Genomic DNA, 21,592 nt, shown 5'->3' with positions numbered 1-21,592 from the left:
TTTGAGAATACAAAGCAAACAATACAGCATTCCATATTCAATAGTAGACACTGAAGTCACATTAATGCATAATTCAATAATCAGTTAAACTGGTCATTAAGATTAAACTGTTATACAGATAACAAAACATATATTTTTTTAAATGGGTTATGAATAGTTAGGTGAAACCGGTTTCTTTAGGAATGACTGAACATACCCATTACGAGAGGAGCTTGATTTGGCCGTGCAAGACCTTGAGGATTTGCTGCTGCCTCTCTTGTGAACCTTCAGGTTTGTGCTAGAGGATCTCTCTGATTCTGTCAGAGACTTGCCGGATACTGGAGACACATGGCTGTATATCCGTACAAAACGGAAAATTGCAGGGATGATGACCTCCAGGATGGCCTCAGATACAAACCGCACAATCTCCAGGCACATCTCTGCAAGCAATGCCCTCATCACCTGTAGGACCGAAACAGTGTAGGTAGATTACTCATAGCCAGGCTCTGAAACCAAGCTCCTCGAAGAGATACCAACAATCTCACATATGTTCATGAGAATCATGAAAGTGGCATACATTGGAAAGCATGAAAAGCAGTAGGCTACTAAAAAGCTCTTTGAATGTAACTGTTTGTCATAATGTGGATGATACTGTAGATAGATAAAAGGTTTGTATCTAATTTTCTTGAAACATCTATTAATATATCTATGAATCATTGTCAGGGTTATTAAGGGACTTACAGGGTCCATCCTGCCAATGTTTAACTGCCTCCATTGCCTATAGGAGATAATTAGATGTTTTTAGCACCAAAAAGCACACCAACACACATACAATTTATAAAATCCTCCATATGACATTGCATTCAAATACTACAATAGAAGTTTGGACATACTCCTCAGTAAGTTTTTCCAGAAACCGGATGATAATCGGGTTGAAAGCATCCGGATCGATTGGCGGGAGGTCAAGAGCCCTGGTCTGACAGGCCCTGGAGACACACTCACTTAGGATCTTTTCATTAGATTGTCCCTGGTGAGATGTCCCCTGAACTGTCATCCCAGAAGATTCCACAGATGTAGAGGGACCTGTGTCCAAAGCAGCATTCACCAAGGTAAAGAAGTCAGAAAACATGTAACCTTCTAAGGCAAGTATGTATTAGCCACCTTTGTGTACTTTGTGAAGTTAAGTACCCAAGAAAGTATAACATGTGCACTCTGCTATTAGTCCTCTGCTCAATAGATGTCCATACTAAATTACATTTACATTTACAGGATTACATTCAGTGAAATTAGAGTTTAATTTATGACCTGCATCTGTATCAGTGATCTGCTCCACTTTGTTTCTCTTGGTCCTCTTGGTCTAAAAAGACAATAGTCAATGATATACACGTAGATACTGTATGAAGCCATTCCAATACAGCCCTTTGAGTAGAGCAAGGGTAAGACTGATTGTAGGGCTGTCCCCGACCCCAAAAAATCTTTGTAGACCGAGAGTCATCCTGTTCTAATGTTAAAATGTATTTTTCCATATCAGACACACCCTATGTATTTGAATACAATCACCTACATAGGCACTGAGCTTGTCTGATGCTTTAAGCACACTGTTTGATTAAATAATTAAGACACACAAATGACTCAAGAAAGAGCCCGATGGTGACACTGTATTATTACAGCATAGCAAAGATTAAAAACAGCCGAATCTGTGAAATTGCTTAATTCAACATTTTGCCGGTGCATGAGGCTTGGTGCTCACAGAATCAGTAGTCTATTAAACAAATACTCAAACAGGCAACAGAAGCTATATCTGTCTTACTCCTGTATATATGTATACAGTACCAGTCAAAAGTTTGGACACACCTTCTCATTCAAGGCTTTTCTTTATTTGTACTATTTTCTATATTGAAGAATAGTAGTGAAGACATCACAACTATGAAATAACACATATGGAATCATGTAGGTACCAAAAAGTGTTAAACAAATCAAAATATATTTTATATTTGAGATTCTTCAAAGTAGCCATAGTTCAAAGTTCTTGAAATTTTCCGTATTGACTGACCTTCATGTCTTAAAGTAATGACGGACTGTTGTTTCTCTTTGCTGTTCTTGCCATCATATGGACTTGGTCTTTTACCAAATAGGGCTATCTTCTGTATACCAACCCTACCTTGTGACAACATAACTGATTGGCTCAAATGCATTAAGAAGGAAATAAATTCCTTTACTTAATTTTTAACAAGGCACACATGTTAATTCATGAAATGCATTCCAGGTGACTACCTCATGAAGCTGGTTGAGAGAATGCCAAGAGTGTGCAAAGCTGTCATCAAGTTAAAGGGTGACTACTTTGAAGAATCTCAAATGTAAAATAGATTTAGATTTGTTTAACACTTTTTTGATACCTACGTGATTCCATATGTGTCATTTCATAGTTTTGATGTCTTCACTATTATTCTACAATGTAGAAAATAGTAAAAATAAAGAAAACCCTTTTGACTGGTAATATATATATGGATGATTTACAAAGCCAAGCACATTTAACAATTAGGCTTTGATTATAGACCTAATTTAGTTGGGTTTTCCTCTCTCCTCAATTTTATTAGACAATTAGGCTAAGGCAAGGGCTGTTTCCCCGTCTCTGCTGCTGCCTCTCTTCAGCATTGTTCTCAATCCCAATATGCTGGTTAACTTTGCTATTATGCACATAGCAACATAGGAAAGGGCGGCAATTCTACGGAGCACTGAAGATTATGTTTCAGAACCACGGACAGCAACCGTATCCAATGCAGGAGAAAGCGCATTTGTTATAAAATAATATTTGATTTATTAGTGTTGCACCATTATTGTTACATAATATAACCATATACAATTTCAGTATCACGTCTTAGCGTGATGGACTGTGCCATCCCTGTGGCCTTGGCAATGGATTAGTCAACTGAGACAGGCGCGAATCAGACAGGTGTCCATGTGCACCATGAAGAAAAAAAAACTTAAGAAATCCCAGTCAACCAACAGCCTATTGACCAAACTGTCGACCAAATGGGGTCAGCCCTAGATTTACTATTAGGAGATAAAAGGGTATTGCATGGGCAATTTACCTTCTTCAGAGCAACATGCTGTAGGGGCAGGTTATAGATATGAAAGATATCACAAATATCCACATCTCTGCTCAATCTATTCCCTTACCTTGACTTTATTTCTCTTCACGGCATCCTGCTCCATCTGAGGCAGGGGATCCTTCTTCACCTTATCCTCATCTCCATCACTCTGATGATCAACAAAATCTCTCTCGGCTGCATCAGTATCAGTGCTCTGTTCAACTGTGGACCTGTTGGCACTGGTCCTCCTCTTGGTCTAAAAAGACAATACAGTCAATGACATACTGTATGTTGCCGTTGCTATACAGGCCTTTGAGAAGAGCTACAGTAAACAATTGGTGATTGAATATTAAGAGATGGAAGTCTGTTGTAAGGACAAATTACCCTCCAACCTCACAACAACATGTTATATGGCATATTGGACAGGTTTAAAGTGTGGACAGGTAAGACCCCAGATTTCCCTTTCTCTCCTCAGTCTATTCTCTCACCTTAACTTTTCTCCTTGTCACAGCCTTCAGCTCGATCTGAGGCAGGGGATCCTTCACTTCACTATCTTCTGGATAGTTTAAACCCAGGATATCATTCTTCATTTTCTGGACTTGACCTTCCAAACTTTGATGATCACCTGGATCATCTTCGTTTAAACTCTGGAAGAAATTAGACCATTCTTTAAATGCTCATTGATATGGACAATAAATATACCACAGCTAAGAGCTGTTCTTACACATGACACAACGCACAGTTATTATAAACTGGTTACCAACTTAATTAGAAAAGTACAAACAAATGTTTCGTCATACCCGTGGTATATCCATACGCTCTGATATACCACAGCTTTCAGCCAATCAGCATTCAGGACTCAAAACACCCAGTTTATAATGGCCAATATATACATGTTTTTTACAGAACAGGTTTTCGCTATAAATACACATAGATCCTACTGCCTGATATCAAGATTCGTAATTAATGCGTTATGGAGTCACCTATTATCATTATAATTTCGGTAGAATTATCATAAATAGCCTACTGCTGTTATCTTTGCAAGGATCATATTTCAAATCAAATCAATTTATATATCCCTTCGTACATCAGCTGATATCTCAAAGTGCTGTACAGAAACCCAGCCTAAAACCCCAAACAGCAAGCAATGCAGGTGTAGAAGCACGGTTTGATGTATAGGTTATTATAATGCATACATTTTTTTTTACAATATTAAAAATGATAATATTAGCGCCACATTAACGTTAGCCCACACCTCCACCCAGATGCCACTACTTGCGGCTCCCCTATCGGCATGTCCTGTAAACCCTGTGGCATAAAAAAAGACAGTGCAGCGGTTCCTGCACCACTGCATGGGGCTTCTCTGTTAGCAATTCATAGGCTTACCTTATTATCCTCCATGGTTAAAGTCTATGGCTGGAGCCTATGTTCCCATCATGTAAAACTTTACCAAGTGATTACCAAAGAGATAAACTATCGCATTATATACGGTAACTCAGCCAACGTCATAATGTGAATGCAATTTTACGCAATAAAACAACTTCAGGGATGATCTGTCAATCAATGCAATCAGCGACGCAATACTGGATCCCCATACCACTAAAAAGACCACTCGAAACAATAAATACTGGTGTATTAGCTACGTTTCCGTTTTTTTGTACAATAATGTGATAAGACAACAAATAAATAAGTAAACAACAGCCGACACCAATGATGAGCAATACATAACATTGTAAATAAGAATGTGTTCTTGACTGACCTGCCTCGTTAAATAAGGTTAAATCATTTAATAAAATTAAAATAACAAATCAAATGCAGTAATTTGAGAAGAACGCTTGAGGGCGACTACGAACCAGTTTTGAATAAACGAGGACAGAAGCATTACATGTGTTGTTGGGTCAGAGGCGAAGGGTCAAAGTTGAAATGAAAAAAGATGGTGGCGCAGAAATACGCGTGGTTCACGGTGGTGGCAGCAAAATAAACTTCCGAGACAGTTATTAAAAATGACATGAGCTAAACGTGAATTAACAAGTATGGCATGGATGCAAACTGTAGCCCTGGCTAGCTACTGTGGCTAGCACGTTAGCTAACGTGTTACTGTATAGCTACAACAAGTATTCTAATCTTGAGAGAAACGTAACGTTGGCTATTGTTGTCTGTAGCTCAGTTGGTACAGCATGGCGCTTGCAATGCAATACTTATGGGTTCGATTCCCGGGAGCACCCATACATAAAATGTGTACGTGCATGGCCATTGCTTCGTCCCACAACAAAATATTGTTTATACAGACGACTCGTTGCATGAGCTTCTGTAAATAGCCTTGCGTCCTTGATCAACCAACTCAAACTAAAAATAACGTATCCACTTAACAGCGGCATATTCAGTATCTCTAGGAACAATACTTTGCGGGACGAAGCAAGCATGATCGTCGCTTATACACAGAACGTGCAGTGGTGGAAAAAGTACCCAATTGTCATACTTGACTGAGTCATTTTCTATTAAGGTATCTTTACTTTTACTCAAGTTAAAGTCACTCAGTAAAATACTAGAGTCTAAAAGTATTTGGTTTTAAATATACTTAAGTATCAAACATGTAATTGGATCAAATATACTTATAAACCTATAAATCATTTCAAATTCCTTATATTAATAAGCAAACCAGACGGCATCATATTCTTTTTTTTCTTTTATTTATGGATAGCCATGGGATCCAACACTGACATCATTTACAAATTAAGCAGATATAGATTAGAATGTTAGATTAGAACATTATGCAAGGTTATTGTCCATTGTGCAAATGAAGCTGTTCTTATGCTACACCCTCGGGAGTGTGGTGTCAGGAAAATAACCTCACTCTCAACGTCAACAAAACAAAGGACATGATTGTGGACTTCAGGAAACAGCAGAGGGAGCACCCCACAGTAGTGGAGAAGTGGAACGTTTTAAGTTCCTCGGCGTACACATCACGGACAAATTGAAATGGTCCACCCACACAGACCGCATGGTGAAGAAGACACAACAGCGCCTCTTCAACCTCAGGAGGCTGAAGAAATTTGGCTTGTCGCCAAAAATGGTCACAAACCTTTACAGATGCACAATTGAGAGCATCCTGTCAGGCTGTATCATCGCCTGATACAGCAACTGCACAACGTATCACCGGGGAAAAACTACCTGCCCTCCAGGACACTTACACCACCCGATGTCACAGGAAGGCAAAAAACACCATCAAGGACAACAACCACCCGAGCCACTGCCTGTTCACCCTGCTATCATCCAGAAGGCGAGGTCAATACAGCTGCATCAAAGCTGGGACCGAGAGACTGAAAAACAGCTTCTATCTCAAGGCCATCAGACTGTTAACCAGCCATCACTAACATTGAGTGGCTGCTGCCAACATACTGACTCAATCTCTAGCCACTTTAATAATTACAAATATGATGTAATAAATGCATCACTAGTCACTTTAAATAATGCCACTTTATATAATGTTTACATACCCTATATTACTCATATGTATATACTGTACTCTATACCATCTACTGCATCTTGCCTATGCCGTTTGGCCATCGCTCATCCATATATTTATATGTACATATTCTTATTCATTCCTTTACACTTGTGTGTATGAGGTAGTTGTGAAATTGTTAGATTACTTGTTAGATATTACTGCACGGTTGGAACTAGAAGCACAAGCATTTCGCTACACTCACATTAACATCTGCTAACCATGTGTATGTGATTTGATTGAATGTTTTCCCCATAAAACCTACCACTGCTTTGATTTCTAATTGGATCATTATTGGTTTATGCTGTGTTAAAATTTGTGTTTAAGCAATAAACAAATTTAAAAAAGAAAAACTCCTGGTTGTAAACTGACTGCAGTAGCTATGTTTTTGGTATCGCTCATGTCATACTGCGTGTCATTCCTCAACTGTCTGGATTTTACATTCATTTTGGACCTCCACAAAACTGACACACTAAATCAACAAACTGTTTTTGTACATATTCAAGTAGCGATTCATAACATACAAATACAATCAGTACATGGCTTTCCATTAATTTCTTAAACTCATTGGAAATGAAATGGAATTCAACTATGCTATAATCCCACTGAATCATGAATAAGCCTCATTCAGATGATTTTATATGGTCCTTTACACACCAGCTCCGTGGGAAAATTGGATCCTGGCCAAAGGCACAAGTTCATTCAAAAAGTGTGAGACATCTAGGATGAGTTTTTGACAATATTAATGTCAACTGCCATATGTTGATGTACATGTCCAACTGGTTTCCTCCTATTTTCAGACTACTGATGCCAGACTAGTGTTTTATCATGTGGCCACAGATACTCCCCTATTCTGTCAGTGGTTCCAGATCTACAACAGACAACTGTGTGCGAATAGCATACAGTATTGAGCAACAGAGAAGTAAAATTCCATTGTTATGAGAAAATCATAATAATTTTTTTAAGTGTCTTGTGCCGTCCCAAACAAAGTACAATAAAATGAAATTGAAATGAAAGCTAAAGGGCATATGCAGTAGGGTTGATAAAGGTCAAGATACGTTTGACTGGGACTAATGGAAGCGTAGGATGTTTGGTAACATTTGGCATCCTAAACTTGTTTACATGTGACAAAGTAGGCTACAGGACCATATAGTGCTTCTCCCCAAGTGGTGGCCCATCAGGAGCTACAGTCTTTTTCATTTTTTCCAACCAGGCATTAACCAAGACATATAGCTAGAATGTTATGGAGTGAAACAGCGTCTGTGCCACCAGTAAGTACAGATAGTAGTATAAATCCCCTGGCACAGTCCCCGCAGCCGGACAACTTTCTCATGGTTTCTGGAAGGAAATGCTGTAGGAACGCTCAACCGGTGTCGCTCATTCAGCCGACAGAAACTTTCAACCGGTTTTCCCCATTAAGCAGCGAGTCGGAGTCAGAGGCCGAGTCTTCTCTGGTCTCTACTCCTCCTGTTACGGGGTCTGAGATGCCGAAGCTTCCCACCATTAGCTCTGACAAATTGAAAACTCTAGTCATTGGCGACTCCATTACCCGCAGTATTAGACTTAAAACGAATCATCCAGCGATCATACACTGTTTACCAGGGGGCAGGGCTACCGACGTTAAGGCTAATCTGAAGATGGTGCTGGCTAAAGCTAAAACTGGCGAGTGTAGAGAGTATAGAGATATTGTTATCCACGTCGGCACCAACGATGTTAGGATGAAACAGTCAGAGATCACCAAGCGCAACATTGCTTCTGCGTCTAAATCAGCTAGAAAGATGTGTCGGCATCGAGTAATTGGCCCCCACTCTCCCAGTTAGGGGGAGTGATGAGCTCTACAGCAGAGTCTCACAACTCAATCGCTGGTTGAAAACTGTTTTCTGCCCCTCCCAAAAGATAGAATTTGTAGATAATTGGCCCTCTTTCTGGGACTCACCCACAAACAGGACCAAGCCTGACCTGCTGAGGAGTGACGGACTCCATCCTAGCTGGAGGGGTGCTCTCATCTTACCTACCAACATAGACAGGGCTCTAACTCCTCTAGCTCCTGCCAGCATAGTGGAGTCTGCCACTAGCACAGTCAGTGTAGTCAGCTCAGCTATCACCATTGAGACCGTGTCTGTGCCTCGACCTAGGTTGGGCAAAACTAAACATGGCGGTGTTCGCCTTAGCAATCTCACTAGGATAAAGACCACCTCCATTCCTGTCATTATTGAAAGAGATCATGATACCTCACATCTCAAAATAGGGCTACTTAATGTTAGATCCCTTACTTCAAAGGCAATTATAGTCAATGAACTAATCACTGATCATAATCTTGATGTGATTGGCCTGACTGAAACATGGCTTAAGCCTGATGAATTTACTGTGTTAAATGAGGCCTCACCTCCTGGCTACACTAGTGACCATATCCCCCGTGCATCCTGCAAAGGCGGAGGTGTTGCTATCATTTACGATAGCAAATTTCAATTTTACCCCCCAAAAAAAAAAAAAATGACGTTTCGTCTTTTGAGCTTCTAGTCATGAAATCTATGCAGCCTACTCAATCACTTTTTATAGCTACTGTTTACAGGCCTCCTGGGCCATATACAGCGTTCCTCACTGAGTTCCCTGAATTCCTATCGGACCTTGTAGTCATAGCAGATAATATTCTAATCTTTGGTGACTTTAATATTCACATGGAAAAGTCCACAGACCCACTCCAAAAGGCTTTCGGAGCCATCATCGACTCAGTGGGTTTTGTCCAACATGTCTCTGGACCCACTCACTGTCACAGTCATACGCTGGACCTAGTTTTGTCCCATGTAATAAATGTTGTGGATCTTAATGTTTTTCCTCATAATCCTGGACTATCGGACCACCATTTTAATTACGTTTGCAATTGCAACAAATAATCTGCTCAGACCCCAACCAAGGAACATCAAAAGTCGTGCTATAAATTCACAGACAACACAAAGATTCCTTGATGTCATTCCAGATTCCCTCTGTCTACCCAAGGACGCCAGAGGACAAAAATCAGTTAACCACCTAACTGAGGAACTCAATTTAACCTTGCGCAATACCCTAGATGCAGTTGCACCCCTAAAAACTAAAAACATTTCTCATAAGAAACTAGCTCCCTGGTACACAGAAAATACCCGAGCTCTGAAGCAAGCTTCCAGAAAATTGGAACGGAAATGGCGCCACACCAAACTGGAAGTCTTCCGACTAGCTTGGAAAGACAGTACCGTGCAGTACCGAAGAGCCCTTACTGCTGCTCGATCATCCTATTTTTCTAACTTAATTGAGGAAAATAAGAACAATCCGAAATTCCTTTTTGATACTGTCGCAAAGCTAACTAAAAAGCAGCATTCCTCAAGAGAGGATGACTTTCACTTTAGCAGTGATAAATTCATGAACTTCTTTGAGGAAAAGATTATGATTATTAGAAAGCAAATTACGGACTCCTCTTTAAATCTGCGTATCCCTTCAAAGCTCAGTTGTCCTGAGTCTGCACAACTCTGCCAGGACCTAGGATCAAGAGAGACGCTCAAGTGTTTTAGTACTATATCTCTTGACACAATGATGAAAATAATCATGGCCTCTAAACCTTCAAGCTGCATACTGGACCCTATTCCAACTAAACTACTGAAAGAGCTGCTTCCTGTGTTTGGCCCTCCTATGTTGAACATAATAAACGGCTCTCTATCCACCGGATGTGTACCAAACTCACTAAAAGTGGCAGTAATAAAGCCTCTCTTGAAAAAGCCAAACCTTGACCCAGAAAATATAAAAAACTATCAGCCTATATCGAATCCTCCATTCCTCTCAACATTTTTAGAAAAGGCTGTTGCGCAGCAACTCACTGCCTTCCTGAAGACAAACAATGTATACGAAATGCTTCAGTCTGGTTTTAGACCCCATCATAGCACTGAGACGGCACTTGTGAAGGTGGTAAATGACATTTTAATGGCATCTGTCCTCGTGCTCCTAGACCTTAGTGCTGCTTTTGATACCATCGATCACCACATTCTTTTGGAGAGATTGGAAAACCAAATTGGTCTACACGGACAAGTTCTGGCCTGGTTTAGATCTTATCTGTCGGAAAGATATCAGTTTGTCTCTGTGAATGGTTTGTCCTCTGACAAATCAACTATAAATTTCGGTGTTCCTCAAGGTTCCGTTTTAGGACCACTATTGTTTTCACTATATATTTTACCTCTTGGGGATGTTATTCGAAAACATAATGTTAACTTTCACTGCTATGCGGATGACACACAGCTGTACATTTCAATGAAACATGGTGAAGCCCCAAAATTGCCCTTGCTAGAAGCATGTGTTTCAGACATAAGGAAGTGGATGGCTGCAAACGTTCTACTTTTAAACTCGGACAAAACAGAGATGCTTGTTCTTAGGTCCCAAGAAACAAAGAGATCTTCTGTTGAATCTGACAATTAATCTTAATGGTTGTACAGTCGTCTCAAATAAAACTGTGAAGGACCTTGGCGTTACTCTGGACCCTGATCTCTCTTTTGAAGAACATATCAAGACCATTTCAAGGACAGCTTTTTTCCATCTACGTAACATTGCAAAAATCAGAAACTTTCTGTCCAAAAATGATGCAGAAAAATGAATCCATGCTTTTGTCACTTCTAGGTTAGACAACTGCAATGCTCTACTTTCTGGCTACCCGGATAAAGCACTAAATAAACTTCAGTTAGTGCTAAATACGGCTGCTAGAATCCTGACTAGAACCAAAAAAATGGATCATATTACTCCAGTGCTAGCCTCTCTACACTGGCTTCCTGTCAAAGCAAGGGCTGATTTCAAGGTTTTACTGCTAACCTACAAAGCTTTACATGGGCTTGCTCCTACCTATCTCTCTGATTTGGTCCTGCCGTGCATACCTACACGTACGCTACGGTCACAAGACGCAGACCTCCTAATTGTCCCTAGAATTTCTAAGCAAACAGCTGGAGGCAGGGCTTTCTCCTATAGAGCTCCATTTTTATGGAACGGTCTGCCTACCCATGTCAGAGACGCAAACCTTTAAGTCTTTACTGAAGACTCATCTCTTCAGTGGGTCATATGATTGAGTGTAGTCTGGCCCAGGAGTGGGAAGGTGAACGGAAAGGCTCTGGAGCAACGAACCGCCCTTGCTGTCTCTGCCTGGCCGGTTCCCCTCTTTCCACTGGGATTCTCTGCCTCTAACCCTATTACAGGGGCTGAGTCACTGGCTTACTGGGGCTCTCTCATGCCGTCCCTGGAAGGGGTGCGTCACCTGAGTGGGTTGGTTCACTGATGTGGTCATCCTGTCTGGGTTGGCGCCCCCCCTTGGGTTGTGCCATGGCGGAGATCTTTGTGGGCTATACTCAGCCTTGTCTCAGGATGGTAAGTTGGTGGTTGAAGATATCCCTCTAGTGGTGTGGGGGCTGTGCTTTGGCAAAGTGGGTGGGGTTATATCCTTCCTGTTTGGCCCTGTCCGGGGGTATCATCAGATACTTACCATCCTGAGACAAGGCCAAGTATAGCCCACAAAGATCTCCGCCACGGCACAACCCAAAAGGGCGCGCCAACCCAGACAGGAAGATCACGTCAGTGACTCAAGCTACTCAAGTGATGCACCCCTCCTAAGGACGGTATGGAAGAGCACCAGTAAGAAAATTGATATACAACATCCCCACTAAAAATGTTTAAATGCTCAGGAATTTCTACAAAATATGCACAAATGTATATATAACATGGCTACAAACTATGAAACGAGCTCACGAATTGTAAAACGTCCACGTACTGTAATATACATCCACAATTCTTTTACTTTTGGATGTTATGATGATATTCCCTGGAGGTCGGGGCCCACAGGGCAGGTGCCCTGCGTGCCCCATTCGGTAATCTGGCCCTGATCATCAAGTTAAACCACAGGTATTGTTGTTACACATCCTCACACTGTCTTGCAGGATAAAACTGAGACTGTAGCCAGCTTCCATTTGACCTAATTTTATTGTCCAAAGAATGTTCCCATAGTCCAGTAGTATTGGATGAAAATCCACAATGTTGGTGCCATACAGGAGCACTGACCAATCTGTCTCCAAAAGAGGACTGCTGTTTTTGAGGATGGTGTGGAGGTCAGTGGTTGATGATCTGAGCACCCCCTGAGATGGTGAGTATGGTTTCAGTAGACCACTATTGAGCTGGTAGATCAGATAGGAGCTTCGAGGAAAGGTAATTTAGTGCTTTGAATGTGGTTCATATGGCCTTATAGTGGATTCAGGACTTGGACAAGGAGTCAATGCAGTTTAAAGATGCATTTACATGGGGGTTGGATGATAGTGTCAAGTTTCTTAGAATGACAGAAAATATTGGAGTTTGGGGACTGGAGGGGATAATAGTCAAGTTGGGAAATGTGCAAATATTTACATACAAATATATAGTCAAGTTGGGGATGATTCAGATATTCCTGTTGAAAAAGAGAAAAGACAGAAAGATATAATCTTACAGTATTGTAACGTTCTGGGTGTAGTGGGTGAGAAGTCAGGCGCAGGAAGCAGAGAGTTCAGGGTAGTGCTAATTTAATGCACAAAACGGCGAACATAAGCCAACCCCACGAAAACACAGGGCGTACAACAAAACAACCTCCCAAACACGGGGACTTAAACTGTCCAGCAAAACCCACAAAATGGGAAACACGTAACCCACAGACGTGCACACAAGTTACACAAAACAATCCCGCACAAAGAGCAGGCGGGTCGGCTGGCTAATAAAGCCCAACTAATCAGCAAATACACAACAGGTGTAACCAATAAACAGACAAGGAGGGGGAGGAAAGAATCAGTGGCAGCTAGTAGGCCGGTGACGACGACCGCCGAGCGCCACCCGAATGGGAAGGGGAGCCACCTTCGGTAAGAGTTGTGACAAGTATATTAAATTCATCCCTTTGGGCCAAAACTGGTTGAATAAACTTTTCCACCTCATTTCAACAACAAGAAAATCTATGTGATGACGGTGAATCAACGCTGAAAACTCAATTGGATTTTTTTCACCCAACTTTTAACTTTTAACCAGCATTTTTGGTTGATTTCACATTTTGGTTGAGTTCCCAAATTTAAATCAAAACTAGACATTGATCTGATGTCTGTACCTAGTGGGATTGGATTTCTGTAATCATATCAGCTCATTTGTTACACTTCTTCTAATCATCCAGAGAGAATGTACCTTTCTTTGAGGTTAACCTTTGAGATGACCTCCCTCAAGGATTCTCTCTCTTTCCTCGGAGCGAATTTGTCCCACATTTTAGGAAAGTCGCCATTGGTGGCCATGTTGCTCAAGATATTGCGACCATGATGCCTGTGGACAAAAGATATGAATATCATCTTAAACGTGCAACATATCAAATAATTTCTGCTGTCTGTGATTAAAAACAGTACTCAATTGATGGCAACCTGAGAAAAAATAAGACATACATTAGGTAGAATTTGCAAGAGGGTCAGTTTGAGCAATGTACCGCATTACCTGATCTACAAATCATCTCAACAATATAACAACTGGGTTTTAACCGTTCGTTATTATGAAAATCTTAGCGAATCTGCACAACACTTGGCTCAGACCATTGTGATCAAGTAGGGTTGTCTTCATTAGGCACCAAACAGATGGAAGGAAACTGAATCAGGTACTGACTATTTGGACTCATTTACATTTGTAATTTTTACCCCAATTTCGTGGTATCCAATAGGTAGTTACAATCTTGTCCCATCGCTGCAACTCCCGTAAGGACTCTGGAGAGGCGAAGGTCGAGAGCCATGCGTCCTCCGAAACACAACCCAGCCAATCCGCACTGCTTCTTGACACAATGCCCGCTTAACCTGGAAGCACCAATGTGTCGGAGGAAACACCATACACCTGGCGACCATGTCAGCATGCATTGCACCCCGCCCACCACAGGAGGTCGCTAGTTGGCGATGGGAGAAGAACATCCCTCCCGGCCAAACATCCCGGCTAAGCTTTTGGCTTTTTAACTTTCAAACCCACATGGGTGTCTGGACTTGGATATTCCTATGCCACGTAGCACTTATTTGTGTTTATAATTTTTCCTTTTTGTTTTCAATTACTATTCCCCTCCAAGAGAACCTGTGGTTGTTTTGGAATACCTAAAATCCGCAATTCAATCCATGACACCCTTTAGCATAGATGCTGTAGACAGACGACAATGTGGCTTTTAAAGTCAATTTCAATTTGTATTCGTGGTAAACGCTGCAGATGTTGTCTCAAGACTAAATTACCTTTAAAAGCTGCATTGTCAGCGATCTAGTGCTATAGCGAGCCATGGATTGAATCCCGGCCTTAACTGTTATGTTGAAGCAAGCTACTTTAAAGTTTAAAGTCTACCTTTGACTCATTCCTCTCTGCCTCCTTCTTTCCACTCCTCTCCTCTTTTGACCTCACCCTCTCACCTTCCCCCTTTACTCACAAGGCAGGCAATACGCTCGACCTCATCTTTACTAGATGCTGTTCTTCCACTAACCTCACTGCAACTCCCCTCCAAGTCTCCGACCACTACCTTGTATCCTTTTCCCTCTTGCTCTCATCCAACACTTCCCACACTGCCCCTGCTCGGATGGTATCGCGCCGTCCCAATCTTCGCTCTCTCTCCCCCGCTACTCTCTCCTCTTCCATCCTATCATCTCTTCCCTCTGCTCAAACCTTCTCCAACCTATCTCCTGATTCTGCCTCCTCAACCCTCCTCTCCTCCCTTTCTGCATCCCTTGATTCTCTATGTCCCCTATCCTCCAGGCCGGCTCGGTCCTTCCCTCCTGCTCCGTGGCTCGACGACTCATTGCGAGCTCACAGAACAGGGCTCCGGGCAGCCGAGCGGAAATGGAGGAAAACTCGCCTCCCTGCGGACCTGGCATCCTTTCACTCCCTCCTCTCTACATTTTCCTCTTCTGTCTCTGCTGCTAAAGCCACTTTCTACCACTCTAAAGTCCAAGCATCTGCCTCTAACCCTAGGAAGCTCTTTGCCACCTTCTCCTCCCTCCTGAATCCTCCTCCCCCTCCTCCCCCCTCCTCCCTCTCTGCAGATGACTTCGTCAACCATTTTGAAAAGAAGGTCGACGACATCCGATCCTCGTTTGCTAAGTCAAACGACACCGCTGGTTCTGCTCACACTGCCCTACCCTGTGCTCTGACCTCTTTCTCCCCTCTCTCTCCAGATGAAATCTCGCGTCTTGTGATGGCCGGCCGCCCAACAACCTGCCCGCTTGACCCTATTCCCTCCTCTTCTCCAGACCATTTCCGGAGACCTTCTCCCTTACCTCACCTCGCTCATCAACTCATCCCTGACCGCTGGCTACGTCCCTTCTGTCTTCAAGAGAGCGAGAGTTGCACCCCTTCTGAAAAAACCTACACTCGATCCCTCCGATGTCAACAACTACAGACCAGTATCCCTTCTTTCTTTTCTCTCCAAAACTCTTCAACGTGCCGTCCTTGGCCAGCTCTCCCGCTATCTCTCTCAGAATGACCTTCTTGATCCAAATCAGTCAGGTTTCAAGACTAGTCATTCAACTGAGACTGCTCTTCTCTGTATCACGGAGGCCCTCCGCACTGCTAAAGCTAACTCTCTCTCCTCTGCTCTCATCCTTCTAGACCTATCGGCTGCCTTCGATACTGTGAACCATCAGATCCTCCTCTCCACCCTCTCCGAGTTGGGCATCTCCGGCGCGGCCCACGCTTGGATTGCGTCCTACCTGACAGGTCGCTCCTACCAGGTGGCGTGGCGAGAATCTGTCTCCTCACCACGCGCTCTCACCACTGGCGTCCCCAGGGCTCTGTTCTAGGCCCTCTCCTATTCTCGCTATACACCAAGTCACTTGGCTCTGTCATAACCTCACATGGTCTCTCCTATCATTGCTATGCAGACGACACACAATTAATCTTCTCCTTTCCCCCTTCTGATGACCAGGTGGCGAATCGCATCTCTGCATGTCTGGCAGACATATCAGTGTGGATGACGGATCACCACCTCAAGCTGAACCTCGGCAAGACGGAGCTGCTCTTCCTCCCGGGGAAGGACTGCCCGTTCCATGATCTCGCCATCACGGTTGACAACTCCATTGTGTCCTCCTCCCAGAGCGCTAAGAACCTTGGCGTGATCCTGGACAACACCCTGTCGTTCTCAACTAACATCAAGGCGGTGGCCCGTTCTTGTAGGTTCATGCTCTACAACATCCGCAGAGTACGACCCTGCCTCACACAGGAAGCAGCGCAGGTCCTAATCCAGGCACTTGTCATCTCCCGTCTGGATTACTGCAACTCGCTGTTGGCTGGGCTCCCTGCCTGTGCCATTAAACCCCTACAACTCATCCAGAACGCCGCAGCCCGTCTGGTGTTCAACCTTCCCAAGTTCTCTCACGTCACCCCGCTCCTCCGCTCTCTCCACTGGCTTCCAGTTGAAGCTCGCATCCGCTACAAGACCATGGTGCTTGCCTACGGAGCTGTGAGGGGAACGGCACCTCAGTACCTCCAGGCTCTGATCAGGCCCTACACCCAAACAAGGGCACTGCGTTCATCCACCTCTGGCCTGCTCGCCTCCCTACCACTGAGGAAGTACAGTTCCCGCGCAGCCCAGTCAAAACTGTTCGCTGCTCTGGCCCCCAATGGTGGAACAAACTCCCTCACGACGCCAGGACAGCGGAGTCAATCACCACCTTCCGGAGACACCTGAAACCCCACCTCTTTCAGGAATACCTAGGATAGGATAAAGTAATCCTTCTCACCCCCCTTAAAAGATTTAGATGCACTATTGTAAAGTGGCTGTTCCACTGGATGTCTTAAGGTGAACGCACCAATTTGTAAGTCGCTCTGGATAAGAGCGTCTGCTAAATGACTTAAATGTAAATGTACTTTACAGGAGGAACTTCCCACCTGACTTCCTGTGCAGGGTCCACAGCCAGTTTACTGACGGCAATCAAGAAACGGTCAGTGAGGTCTTTCTTCCCCGACAGGAGACGAGCCGTCCCCATGACCTCAGCCAGTCTCTCCAGGTGCTGAGCAGTGCAGCTCCTCACCGCAGCGTTACGGTGGCTGAGGAAGGAAAAACAGAGCACATCAGTTATATGTCATAGAGATACATGAGTTAGGAGATGAATGATAATGGATTGTATTGATGAAGTCTCATCGATGGATCAAAATGTTCGGTAAGACTTTATATTAAGGTCACTTAATATACCATTTATAAACTGTTTGTAAAGAGTTTACTTACCATTTATGAATCATTATTGCTACCTTTGTAAATGTCAATAAGAAATCTATAAATAGTTATTGACACATTTAAAAATGCTATTTTAAATGATTTGTTCATGAGGTGTTTGATTATAGTATGTTCACAATTTGTAAATGATTAATAATGTACTACTAATGTACTATAAACCAGTTATAAAGGAGTTACTGTCAAGGCATTTGTTAATGGTTGATTAATGGTTTGACTCACCATTTATATACATATTTATAAATGTATTTATAAATGTCACAAATGGTGTATTTATTAATGAGTGTATTTATGAATGTGAGTACATGTACTTACGAATACCTCAGTGCCTCACTAATAGCCCCTAATCTAAAGTGTTCACTATATATACTTTATACATGTTTATAAATGACTTGTTACTCCCCAAAGGCTAGCACACATCAGTAGACAGTACCTCTCCACCAAGGGCTAAAAATAATCTAAATAACGCAATGGTAAAATAAGAAGTACACAACACAAGGAAGTATAAGACATAACAAAAAAATGTGATTCCATTCAAATGTGACGTCTAGCGTTGGGGTGAGTTGCTGCCGGAAGTGTTGTGGAATAACCTAGCATGCTGATGAAAAAGGCAGTTAATTAAAAACTAGCAGTATTTCAATCTTATCAATTTTGAGGCTTGGTTAATGGGATAATTTGTGGAAGTCCGGATCTACCCCTTAGTGAGTGTTAATTGACCCCTCTCCCTCTTTACCTCAGCCCACCGACCAGCAGGGCATTCATGACACGTGTAGGGGTGCAGCTCTGCACCATGTGACCCAGGGCAAAGTTGGCGCCCTACCGGATGAAGGCGTTGGCCTCGCTGGCTTTGTGCAGCAGCACGCGTGCCGTCCCCTCCACCTCACTGTCCATGACCCTCTGGAGGTGGACGTACATGTCACCCAGTGTGGCCATGGCAGCACAGGACACTGCAGAGCGCAGGTTCTTCACCTGAATCATAATAACACGCACAGGACCAGCTATTAATGTTGAGCAGAACAACCCACGAACATCAGAAACATGACACAATCATTTGACTTGTTCTCCAAATGTAGCAGATTTGTGCAGATGAATGAATAGGGCAGTGAATGAATACAGCTACCTCATTTATAATGGCAAGGCAGATATCATGGAGTTTAGGCATCAGTATGTCCATGTGGTTCTGAGCCATCACACGGAGAAAGGTCAAGCCCTCAATCTTCTTCTCCCTGCAATTCAGTGAAAGAAACGTAAGCATTTTCCACAACATTTTCCAAAAACATTATAATGATGTTCATCAATTAGGACTCTGGTCTCTTAATTTCAGAAGTTTCTACGCTCTGTAGCTCAAATCTACTTTTCCAAGGACACTACACTGTGCTTCCTTTAGCCTAGCTCCATTGGTCTTGTCTACAGTGAATGCTCACCAGTCATCAGAGGCAGAGTGGAGCAGCTTGAAGGTCTTAGTCAGGGCCTGCTCTGGGTTGGACAGGGGCTGCAATCTGGCCTGGTTCTTAATTTGACCCTTTGGCTTACTGGCTGCCATCTTGTCTATGGGTTGACAGCAGACATCTATCTCTCTATGAACTGTATGTATTTATTTATGTATTTACTCATTTCCATATCTGTTTGTAGCTTTTAACACTAGTTCATTATGATATCATTTTAAATTTAGCACATATATTTTTGGTGCTCTCCTGCTCAGAAACAGGGTCCAATTAGCCTTGAGTAAAAGTTATTATTTACATTTACATTCGTGTGAATACATGAGAGGGACTGACCTGAGCCGGTGGCAGCCTTTGGCAGGCTAAGGAACCTTATAGGCCGAGGCTGTTTGCTCCTGGGCTTGGTAGGAGGGGGAGCAGGCCTGGGTGGGCTGGCAAGCGACTTGACCGGGGTCCCGACATCCAAGTAGTCACGGAGCTCCGCAGGTTTCATATCCACTGAGCTCAGGCTTCCCAGAGAGCTGGTTGCTATTTCCCCCGTGGACATGTCCGAGCCCAAACTTCTCCTGCCCATGGCCTTCACCTCATGTACCCCCTTTGGGGTAGACCAGAAAAGAATCCTCCCATCATAGAAATACATATAGAACTAGTATATACATAAACTAATACAGAGAGATCCTGTATTCTAGGATCTATTCGATCATGCTGTTTAAACCGATACCCCCTGTATTTAGCCTCGTTATTGTTATGTCATTGTGTTACTTTAATTATTATTACTTTTTACTTTAGTTTATTTGGTAAATATTTTCTTAACTCTTCCTGAACTGCACTGTTGGTTTCACGGTAAGGTCTACACTTGTTGTGTTCGGCACATGTGATTGATTTGATTTTAAGACATGGAACCACTATCTGTTTTGGCAATTTATCAGTCCAAGTATAATTCTGAACTGCAAATTTTCACATTTACAATAAATTCAAAGTCCATCCTTACCTTCCAGTCCTCCTCCTTCAGGTGAGCCTCGATGTCTCTCACCTCCTCCATCAGGTCAATGGGTCCGTTGTTGTCAGCACAGCCCTGGTCCGACTGGACTATCAGGGCTTTGACTCCCCGCCTGCCCTTCTTCTTCTTGCCCCTCTTGGAGGGAGCTGCAGTGGGAGGGACGGGAACAGGCCACACGCTACTGCTGCTGAATGACTTATTTACCTGGATGGACTCCAGAGAGTGAGATCCGGGTCGAACTTGGGCTCCGTCCACCCCCACCATGTTCTTCAGTGGGGCCAGAGCTATGTGCTCAAGCCTTCGTGGCAAAGGCCTCGGTGGAGCTTTCGGCCGCGGAATGCACTGAATAGAGGGGACTAAGTGGTGCGCGAAGGTGCTGCCAACCCCGATGAGAGCAGTCCGGACATAATTCTCATGGATAGCACTTATCTTTCTTTGCTTTGCTTCCATGGCCTCTCTCTCAGCTCTCTGCATCTGCAGAAGTCTGGCATCACTGATGAAGCCACAATGGCCCTCTGCGATTGGGTAGCTCTCCTGATAGCCCTGGATCACAATGGTACAGTATGAAATGTATAGCAGAAGTGAAGAAGGCAAAATAGTTTCTACAGTGTGTCATGAAAAACTTTTAAGCTAAAGATTTTTATGGATGTAGGCCTACTGTATGTCTATGAAACTACAAAATAAACAGTGATATTTTTGGAAAAACGTTTGAAAAACTGATGAGCCTTACAAAACTTGAAAACTTGTCCTGGTCATCCTGTTGGTTTAAAGCCATGTTTTGCTTCCTCAGGTTTTCGATGACGCTCTTCATCTGTGAGTTCTCCTTCTGGAGTTTGTTAAACTCACTTGATTTTCTCCCTCGATAAGCCATTGATGATAAATATTAACACTCTCAAAATAAGAACTTAACCTATCAATTCAATTCAATTCAATTCAAGGGCTTTATTGGCATGGGAAACATGTGTTAACATTGCCAAAGCAAGTGAGGTAGACAACATACAAAGTGAATATATAAGGTGAAAAACAACAAAAATGAACAGTAAACATTACACATGCAGAAGTTTCAAAACAGTAAAGACATTACAAATGTCATATTATATATATATATATATATATATATACAATGTACAAATAGTTAAAGGACACAAGATAAAATAAATAAGCATAAATATGGGTTGTATTTACAATGGTGTTTGTTCTTCACTGGTTGCCCTTTTCTCGTGGCAACAGGTCACAAATCTTGCTGCTGTGATGGCACACTGTGGAATTTCACCCAGTAGATATGGGAGTTTTTCAAAATTGGATTTGTTTTCGAATTCTTTGTGGATCTGTGTG

General features: G+C 42.8%; 1 protein-coding gene across 11 annotated transcripts in view; it reads right to left on the bottom strand.

Annotated features, from left to right (window-relative positions):
• Positions 1-21,140, bottom strand: part of LOC115102709 (TOG array regulator of axonemal microtubules protein 2-like) — a 61,995-nt gene extending 40,855 nt beyond the window's left edge. For 2 of the 11 annotated variants that reach the window (XM_065023330.1, XM_065023331.1), the window contains exons 1-9: positions 18,549-18,638; positions 17,473-17,631; positions 13,768-13,899; positions 3,560-3,718; positions 3,160-3,327; positions 1,285-1,336; positions 873-1,062; positions 721-757; positions 197-441 (exon numbers count right to left, since the gene is read on the bottom strand). In XM_065023330.1, coding sequence (XP_064879402.1) covers positions 197-441; positions 721-757; positions 873-1,062; positions 1,285-1,336; positions 3,160-3,327; positions 3,560-3,661 — 794 coding nt within the window. In that variant the 5' untranslated portion in view covers positions 3,662-3,718; positions 13,768-13,899; positions 17,473-17,631; positions 18,549-18,638. Of the gene's footprint in view, positions 1-196; positions 442-720; positions 758-872; positions 1,066-1,284; positions 1,337-3,159; positions 3,328-3,559; positions 3,719-12,467; positions 13,013-13,107; positions 13,900-17,472; positions 17,632-18,548; positions 18,785-18,935; positions 19,042-19,239; positions 19,364-19,593; positions 19,853-20,248; positions 20,801-20,987 lie in introns of those variants that run through there. The other 9 variants (XM_065023340.1, XM_065023337.1, XM_065023338.1 and 6 more) reach the window with 8 other exon arrangements.
• Between the last annotated feature and the right edge of the window lie 452 nt (positions 21,141-21,592).

Source organism: Oncorhynchus nerka, linkage group LG10 (genome assembly GCF_034236695.1).
Source record: "Oncorhynchus nerka isolate Pitt River linkage group LG10, Oner_Uvic_2.0, whole genome shotgun sequence".
Taxonomy (NCBI): Eukaryota; Metazoa; Chordata; class Actinopteri; order Salmoniformes; family Salmonidae; genus Oncorhynchus; species Oncorhynchus nerka.
Note: the sequence above shows the minus strand (reverse complement) of the source record. Positions and strands in the feature narration are given on the sequence as shown.